The sequence below is a fragment of the Fulmarus glacialis genome, unplaced genomic scaffold (genome assembly GCF_000690835.1).
Source record: "Fulmarus glacialis isolate BGI_N327 unplaced genomic scaffold, ASM69083v1 scaffold4889, whole genome shotgun sequence".
NCBI lineage: Eukaryota > Metazoa > Chordata > Aves > Procellariiformes > Procellariidae > Fulmarus > Fulmarus glacialis.
In genome coordinates, this window is record NW_009233720.1 from 2,833 (window position 1) to 12,423 (window position 9,591).

General features: G+C 37.7%; 1 protein-coding gene across 1 annotated transcript in view; it reads right to left on the bottom strand.

Annotated features, from left to right (window-relative positions):
- Positions 1–1,337: 1,337 nt before the first annotated feature.
- Positions 1,338–9,591, bottom strand: part of TLR3 (toll-like receptor 3) — a 9,443-nt gene continuing 1,189 nt past the window's right edge. The window contains exons 2-5 of the mRNA XM_009585392.1: positions 7,322–7,770; positions 5,761–5,952; positions 2,283–4,108; positions 1,338–1,644 (exon numbers count right to left, since the gene is read on the bottom strand). Of these exons, the coding sequence (XP_009583687.1) occupies positions 1,416–1,644; positions 2,283–4,108; positions 5,761–5,952; positions 7,322–7,765 (2,691 nt within the window). The 5' untranslated portion in view covers positions 7,766–7,770 and the 3' untranslated portion in view covers positions 1,338–1,415. The remainder of the gene's footprint in view (positions 1,645–2,282; positions 4,109–5,760; positions 5,953–7,321; positions 7,771–9,591) is intronic.

The window sequence follows — 9,591 nt, forward strand, 5'->3', positions numbered from 1 at the left end:
TCTCAAACATTATGAACATCCTTTCAGAGCACACTTTGCTGGTTCTCAGCTCTCTCCAGATCAAGCTACTAGCCCATATGTTTGAACCTTAATGCTCTAGCAATTGCCAACTAACCCATGTTTCTGTAAAGTATGTTAAGGAAAAAACAAACTAGATTAATATATAAGAAATTAAACTACAGGATTCTACCTGATTTCTTTACAATTTTCTTTTTAGATATCAAAGGCAAAACTATATACAAGTCATAAAGAAAAAGGAAACAAAAAATTTGAAATTAATCTAATTTTGAAGTTTTTCTCTCTACCTGTAACTGTAGTCACAGTAATATTTCTGATACGGTTTAAAACTATTTCTTTTGGGGGGTTATTTTTTGTTGTTGTTGTTTCACCATTATTAAAGATTGTTGTTGTTTTACCATTAACAAAAATTTCAGTAATGAAATCACAGTAGCACCACCTCCCCCACAAAGTTGTCTTCTGGTTATGCTACAGAAATATCTATGCCTTTACTCATTTTATACAGGTGCACCAGCTGTGCCTTGGCCATGTTTCACATTCATTTCAAGTTCTATTTAATGGCCCACATACAGTTTTATGCCCATTCACAGAATTAGGGTGGCATCTCAGAGTATAAATGTCCTTCTGTCAGCTCTCTGAATTTCAGTAGGGAAGAGTAAAATTTTTTTTCTAATCATACCACATTGATTAAATCATTTGACTCATTAGTCTGAAAACCTGTTTTTGATAGTCACCAGTACTAGCCCCACCCAGAAGGCATAAGCAGTCCTTCACTGTGTGTTCTGAACAGGCTGCTCACAGGGTCAAGTTTCTTTCGGTGGCTTTCTCTTAAAACAAAGGTTTTAAAACTCACTTTGAAACTCTGCTATGTTTCTTGGTTTCAACTACAGAAATAATTTTCCATGTTACCCACTGTGCTTCACTTGGAAAGCTTTCCAATTTTAATTTCACTGAATCTCCCCTTGTGTTACAAAAGCAAGCAGTGTCCACCCTACCTTCTACACAGAATTTGCTGTTTCATCATTATTGCATTCTCTTTTACACATCCCTTTAAAGTAGAGAGCCTATGTCTTTTCTGCACTACATCAGATGGATATTTTTCCTAGGACATCAGTCATTCTCACTGCTTTTCAGAATTTCTACCACATTTTTGATACACAGACTGAAATGACTATCAATCATGATCCATTTTAACATGTGACTTCAGTGCAAGTGAATTAAAATATCAGCAAGAACATGAATAGAATATAGACAAGTAAATTTAAATTATAGTGACTCTTACATATCTTTCCAGCATGACAAACTTATTTAAGGTTTTCCTGAAGGCTTGATAGTTTTCCAATGATAGAAAATATGCAACAAAATGACCCCGTAATTCAAATCTGTACTTTCAAAATTCAGCGCGCTTTACTATTAGATTTAAGTGCCATCACTAATTGCTGATGAAATGCATTGACTCGTTCTTTCTGGGCTGGCCAGTTCAAGATGCAGCGAGATTTGAACATTCCTCTTCTCAGGTGAAGTGCATGATACAACTTGTAATCTTGGATATCATGAAGCAAGATCAGTATGATGGAGTCCCGACTTTGTTCAATAGCTTGCCGGAGAGCATGATACACCTTAAAACTGAAGCAAAAATAAGATAAAAATACACGTTTTCTTTCATGTGGAGGGAAAAAACGACAAACAGTTCTTTTAATAGCTCACATAATAGCACCTGCAAACTCAAGGACTGGACACAAACAGGGGTCTTAATGTCTCTTCTATGATATTCTATGTCATTACTTATGTTAAATTAGTTACCTTCTAACTAAAGAAAAATATCATTCTCTAAAAATATAACCTAAGCCTACTGTCTTGATATAGCTTTGTTTAGCAAAGTTCCTTTCTTGTCAAGATCACTATTAAGAAAGGTGAAAAGTCTCATTTAAAGACAAATAAAAATCGTCTTTGGATGCTAGAGATCTTACCCATTATTGCTCTTTCTCAAATACGTAATTTTAAGGAAAGGTGACAGCTTGGCTTTTTGAAAAAAATATATTGACTGAGAGATTCAAATTTCCACTAGTGTGCATGTGGAGCAATTAACTTAGGAATTATTCTGAAGTTACGATATATTAAGTAAATATATTAAAGTAGAATTTGCATGGTATTTTTATTAAATGGTATTTTTGATTAAATGACACAGCAAAAAATATTACCTTGTTAAAAAAATCTGTTAAGAAATTTTCTCCCTTACATGTAAAATTTTATAGCCTACTCACTTTTTGCACCAGGGATCCTGTAAAAGCTGTTCAGTCACAACAAAAATAATCTTCCTGCTCATTTTGATACTGTTAATTGTGGCTTCAAATTCAGATATGCCCGCTTCAAAGTCCCGTTCTTCTAAACAAAACCTGATTTGAAAGTGGTTTCTTTTTTCCAGAGAGATGAAATTCTTAGACACCCAGTTCTTGTCCTGTCTTGCATGAATAACATAGGCATCATAAGCAAACTCTTCCTGTTGTCTGTCAAGTTCTTTAAAACCAAGTATTCGATTTACTGAAATATTCCAGTAGAAAGCTATTCTCCACCCTTCAAAATGGATGATAAGAACAATAAAAATTACTAGCATCACAGTAGTGGTAGTGATCACAAACAGAAGTTTAAATGGAGCACTGTCCTTGCAGGCTGAGCTATCAAAATGCAACACCAGACTACCATAATACTTAGGTGGGGTGTTGCAAATGTACTGGGACCTCAATCCAGGTATATATGCTTGGGTCACATTAAGCCAATCAGCGAACCAAGCAATGCTTTCACAGGTGCAATCAAATGGATTGGAATCCATCTCTAGCATTCTCAAGCTCTTGAAAGCTGGGCCAAACACTTTTTCTTCAACTGAGGTTATCAGATTTTTCTGAAGTTTCAATGAATTCAGAGAGGCTTGGTCATCAAAGAGAGTTGCTGGAAGCAAATTCAAATTATTTGATCCTAAATCCAAGTGTTTTAATTGAAACAGACCCTTGAAAACCTGAACTGGAATCTCATCAAGCCCATTTGATTTTAAATTAAGAATATGCAAGTTGGGAAGATCTTTTAAAAAAAGAACAGGGCCACCTGGATTTGCATGTTTCCAAAGCCGGGCTAAATTATTGTGCTGCAAATCCAGAATGTCAAGTTTGTGAAGTCCATCAAACAAGTCTTCTTTTATGTTTGCTATATTGTTATTGCTGATGTCCAGGATAGTCAGATTTTGTAGAGGATGAAAAGGCGAAGGAGAAAGTGCCAGATTACTGCAACCTACCTTCCTCAGCATCAGTTTTCTAAGGCTTGGGACAAAAATGAATGATTCACTTCGCAAAGCCAAGTTTTTGTTATAGGAAAGGTAAATGTCTTGTATATTATTGAGGCCTTTAAACTCATGACCTGTGAGCTCTTGACTAATTTCATTGAGACCAAGATCAAGAATTTTCAGGTGTCCCAAGGAGGAAAATGCCCCACTTTCTATTGTAGAGATTCTTGTTTTTGTGAGGTTGAGAACCTGCAAACTGGAATTAGCAAGTGATGAAAATGTTTTATTAGTTATTCTTTGCAAGTTTATGTTGCAGTTACAAAGACTCAGGTATTTCAGGTTGTTCAGACCTGTGAACATATTAGCAGTAATTCCTGGAAAATTGTTATTATCCATTATGAGGTACTCCAGCTGGTATAACCAATGAAAGGAAAAGTCTTCAATTTTCTGAGTAAGTGAATTTATGAGAGTCAGATGTTTGAGGCTGGATAATCCATAAAATAAACGTGAAGATACATGAATGTTATTATGCTTCAGGTTTAAGTATTGTAAACTTGAAAGCCACTGAAATGAGTCATCTTCTATCACAGACAGAGAATTCTGGGAAAGGTTTAAAACTGTAAGATTTGTTCCTTGCAATCCCTGGAAAGTTGACTTGCCAATGTATGAAAGCTTCACATGGCTCAGTGAGAGGTTCTGAATCGCTGTGTTTGATAATTCTGTACAAAGTTGCTTTGTGTGATTTTCACCAAGTTCAACATCGTTCAGTATGAGACCAAAGAGATTTCCAATTGCGTGTAAACATCCTGCGTGAAACTGAAAGGAAAAGAAAAAAGAGGTTTGACCTAAACAAGGGGATTATGTAAGAAAGTAGCCCCATAAAGTCAGAATTTGGAAAGGTTTTCAAATGAGATTTTCAAGAAGAATATAACTCCTACACTCAGGTTTTTCCACAGCCAAGTTCAGACAAACACTTCTTGGAGTTTATACTTCTTGTGACAATAGCTCTAGAATTTGTAACATGATTATCATAATTCTGAGTAGTACTCTTTTAGAAGAAGACAGAAAGTTGCTTAGTGAGATGCAAGTTAATTACAATTTTGTATCCAACTAGTAAAACTCTGTCTCAATTTCTAAGATACTTCTAGTGAAAAATCTCTTTCTTCAGCTTTCTTTTATTGGTATCTGCTAGGGATACCAATATACTAATGCAAAACCAGATACACTGTAAAAAAGTTATTTAGGCCTTCAGACAGCCAAGAAGTTTCTCTGTGTGAGCAGAAGCTACACTCATGAAATGTGATACTACACACTTGCTTCCACAACATAAATCACAAGCCTCCACCATAGAGCTGGCCCCTCATCAGATATCATCAGATATCTGATTCAGATATCAGCTGAATGATGAAATACTCCATTTGTCAGAATGATTCAAATGCATAAAGCTGCTTTTCAGACATCAGTACTGTAAAATCAGAGCAGGTTAAACTAGCATAAAGAAGCATTGCCCAAAAAAGGAGCAGTCCCCTCTACTTGTCCACATGCTGTACCCCTGTGCCAATACGGCCATACATGCAGTCACATGGTGAACCAGATAGGGAACTAGCCTGACTACAAGCTAACCAAGCCAAAAAAATCTGTAGAGTTTCTCCAGTGATTCAGTGCACGTCCTCATTAAAGCTTGTACCAGAAAGAGGGAGGGATGAAGTGGCCAACGGAAAGAGGATGGTGCGATTGCCTCTCAGCAGTGGTACAAGCTTATGCCACTTTAAAATATTCTTGTAATTTCAATATACGTGTTCTTTACAGACCAATCAATTGGGAAAAAAACCCAAGCAAATTCAATGCAAATTCAGTATTCGTATGCTGTGGGTCAACCGATTTAGAACTGCAACACTTACCATCACTCTTCAAAGAATCATATTGTAACACTGAGAAGCGGGTCAGAGAGAACAGTGAGGTAGGTGGCAGAGAAAACAACGCACTTGGTTTTTCAAAAGAGTGAGTATACTTTTCTGCAATTATTATTTCCCTGGGGTATCCCATAGGCACAAATAAACGTACTCTTCGATTAACTAGGAAGTGAGACCTAGATTGTATAACTAGCCTTGCATAAGATCGCACTTTCTCCCCATTTTGAAAGTATGTCAGCTGTTCACCTTCAGCGTGTACAAAAAAAGATCCTGCATAGAAAATAGCTGGTAAGGGTTCACAGAGCTACTTGATCTAGCTCTTGCTTGAGGCCTATGATCTACGTGGAACCAGCTCTTGCTGATTTCAGTGGGAGAAAAATAATTGTGTGTATCACTACTGGAGGTCAGCAGTAATGCCATATACTATAGAATGATTTTATCTTTGACCTCAGTGGATCAAAAATGTAATGTAAATGCCATACAATCATAAAGGATAAATCAGGATAGTTCCACTTTATACTTACACCTGTCGAATTCTGTTTAAATGCTTCCTACCTCTTTCAGCGGATTTGATGACAAATCAAGACTGTTCAATGAGGTGTTGCTAAGAAAACGGAAGTCTTCCTTTTTTAACTCAGTGATTTGATTGCTATCCAACATGAGCTCACGAAGGTTCTTCAACTGTTGCTGCAATCCTAAGTTTGCTGACTTCAAAAAATTATGAGATAGGTCCAAAATATTCAAGTTCTGGGGAGAAGATGCACATGAAAAAGTACAAAATTCTTTTTACTTTATATAATACAAAACCATTTTGAAATATTGCATTAGAGTCTAATTGATTAGAAATTAGTAACAGAGAAATGGCAGCTTTCAAGCTCCTGCAGGAAGAAGCCTCCTGTATCTTCCCCACATGTAACTTTCATGGTGTTCATGGTCTTCACCTGCTAAAATATCTACTGCAAACCAAAAAATTACTTTATCTAAATTCCTTAACTCACTGAAAGACCTCCTGCTCCAGATAAAGTGATAAAAACAAAAGCCTACAGCTGGCTGCAGTTACAACTACTGTGGTCCACCCCCATGAATGGAAGCGAGGAAGAGGAGTGTAGTAGCAACCTACAAAGATCAATGCTGTATGACTTGTAATACTCCAGCTCATGCCCAAGTGCTCAGACTCCTCCTGCACCTGCAGGGGAGGAGATGCTACCCTAAAGGTGACTCCACAGAATGTGCCTTGAGGTGCCCCAAGCCTGGCCTCCATCAGTAACAGGGCAGCAGCAAAGCGAGGAAGGCCAGAACTTCACTTCTGTTCCCAGCACAGAAGCTGGCTGTATTCATTTGTACTTAGTTGAGAGTCAGGAGTCCTACGATGCAAGCAAGTACGTTTTATGTAACTGAACTGGAATACTGAGTTTAGCAGAAAAGTTCAGACTGTTCAAAATAACATGCACATTCATTAGAGCATTGTACAACAATTAGTACCCACACATTGTCTCTATTTTCTTTTGTCCTTCGGCCCTTCCTTTTGCATGATTCCCTGCTTGGTGCAAAGACAATGGAATAGTCCTTTCCTGCCTCCTGCGCTGGTACCCCAACCTCATAGATGCTACAGAGAATATTTAACCACATGTAAACTACCAGGAAAAACAAAGGTAGAATAAAAAGGTTTTTACTCTTTCTCAATCCCCAAAGTCCTGGGATACACTACATTCAGCCTAAGAATTGGCCTTCATGGTCTGAATAATTACAGTTTGACCTTGAGAATTTAGGCTAACTACCATTTTTAGAACCCAGGAAACTCAGATTCCACACCATCCACTTCGCCCTATACGTCATCTGCTGCTGCTATTCTCTCAGCACAAATCCTGTATGGAGAGGTGGCTTGATGGGATGCAATAGGGAAAAGGGGTTGGAGAGCATTGACTCATAAGGATGGCTGAGACTCCAGTGTGCTCTAACACAAGAAGCCACTAGGCCGCCTCTTCAGAAAAACAACGAAGGAAGATTATATGCTGGGTATTTTCAGATGCAAATAGGCAACTCTTCTGTACACACACTGGAAAACACAGTAAATTCCCCATTTATTTACATGAAAAGGTGTATTTCTAAAGCTTACCTCCAGGGCTTTGAAAATATCATTTTTTATATCAATTCTGTTGTATCCTAGATTGAGCTCAGTCAGGTTGGTGCAGGAAGCAAAGACTCTGTCAGGGAGCTTATACAATTCATTATGTTCTAACTTCAGAATCTGCAACAGGGGCACATTTTGGCACAATTCTGGTTGCAATTTAGAGATGCTGTTGTAGCCTGCGTTCAAGTAAACCAGCTGTCTGTACTTGGTCAGATTTGCAGGACCTAGCTGTCTTAGCTGATTATGAGAAATGTCCAAACCCGTTATATTGTTTGGGAGATCAGAAGGAATTTGAGTCAGCTTTAGGTGACTGCAGTCAGCCATTTCATTTCGGATCTGACATTGCTTTCCAACTGATGCACACAGCAAGCAGACAGACACCAGTCTGACAGATAAGCTGCTCCACCAAAGAATAGCACTTTCCATCATTTTATCTGCAAAGGCAAAATGAACACAGTGCAAGTTACAATCATTCTGACACAACTTATATCTTAAACGGAAGACTAAGCAAGCCAGGCTCAAAAAACATAGAGTTTTATAGTGGGCAAACACCCAGTATTTTTCACCCATAAAACAGCATTCATTTCTGCAGGAAAGGTATGTCTAAAACTTTCTAAATTAAGATTTTTCTTTAAAAACAATAGTATTGCCTTGTGTAAAAATAATTATGTTCAAAAAGCTACCAACACTTTATTTGTTATCATTGCAAATTTACAACCATTTTGCCTTTTCTGATTAATTTTGCATTGCTTTAACATGCATAAAATACAATAAATATGACAAATTATACACAGGCCCTTCAGTGTTAATCACTGAGCTCTGCGCTTAACTACACTTAAAAATATTTATAGTTATATGCAGTAAGAACGCCTAATATACCACTTCTTTATTTTACAGTTCTTGCCAGTTTTTGTTTTACAAGCCAGCCACACAAAATTCTAACCGTCTTTCCATCTCATAGTGAAAGAAGGAATACTAGGCTATAGAAAGGTGTATGACAAAAGTAAGAGCAGACATAGTAAGTCGGTACCAACCTAATCAGAGAAAGAAATGGAGAAAAGCCAAGGTGTAGAGAAAACACTGTCCATAGATTCAATACATTTATCCAAATACTTCCAGGAAAACTTCCATATTTAAGAATTTGTATACCCCACCCCATAGGTTTTGAGCATTTCCATTAGGATATCAACCTCTGTCCACTGGTGCTCTAGGCTTCAATGGCTCTACCTGTTTAGGCATTTCTGATGAATCTCAGACTTTTTCATATTTTATTCAGTTTCGATCCAGTATCCATAAGATTTAAATTCACCTGGTGATCTTGTAATACAGCTTTACTGGATAAGGAAGAAAATTAATTCCACACAAATTGTGGCTGGAATAGAGCTGTAAGAGCTCAGAAGGGTTTTACTAGCCTGCTGAGTCATAGAGCTTGCCTAATTAAACAGCATTTCTGCTAATCAAGAGAAGAGTCCAGTGTATCTTCCATATCATTCTCTACTGAATTAATCTTTAGTAGAGGGAGAACAAATAGTCTGGGAGTTCTTGCCAGAATATTTTTCTGTGCTTTAGCAGAGAACAGTAAGCTTAGGTTCCTCCACTTCAATTTTTTCTTTTTTAAAAAATATAAAGCTTATACTTTCACTCCTGAAGCTTTGAGTATCTCCACAATCTCATCTGCCAACAAATTTGGAACCTACCTCCCAACCTCAATTTACCAATGAGTTAAGGCTCAGCATGATGGGCTCCCAGGTAGAGAAGAATATCGGTACCCCACTACAGAACAGGCTGTAGAAGGGAATTTAACCTTACTAGACTTAACAGGAATCTAGAAGATCTGCTCAAAAGACTAACTCCCAGGAATATGAGCTTTCTTAGTTCTGCAGCTCACATTTTCCTTTGCTTGGAACCTGTATTTAATTAACATGATCTAGCTTTGAGCACATTAGATCATTGCTCAACAGCAAACAACGAAACAAGAAATTAACCCAGCACATTTGTACAGAAAAAGAAAAAGCCTTCAGAACTGATGTTTTTTGAAGAGAAGAGTTTTCACTACCGTAACAAAACACTCTGAGGAACTGACACTGCAACCTACAGCCAAACAGGAGTTTAGCAGGTCAGAGCCCAGCAGAGTTTGGCTCTGTAGGTGACCTGCCTTTTCAGAGGGCACACATTAGGACTACTCCAGTGACAAAAAGCCATGTTATAGGGGCCAGAGGGGAACCCTGTGGGTGCCTCTGTGGGAGCAACCTGGC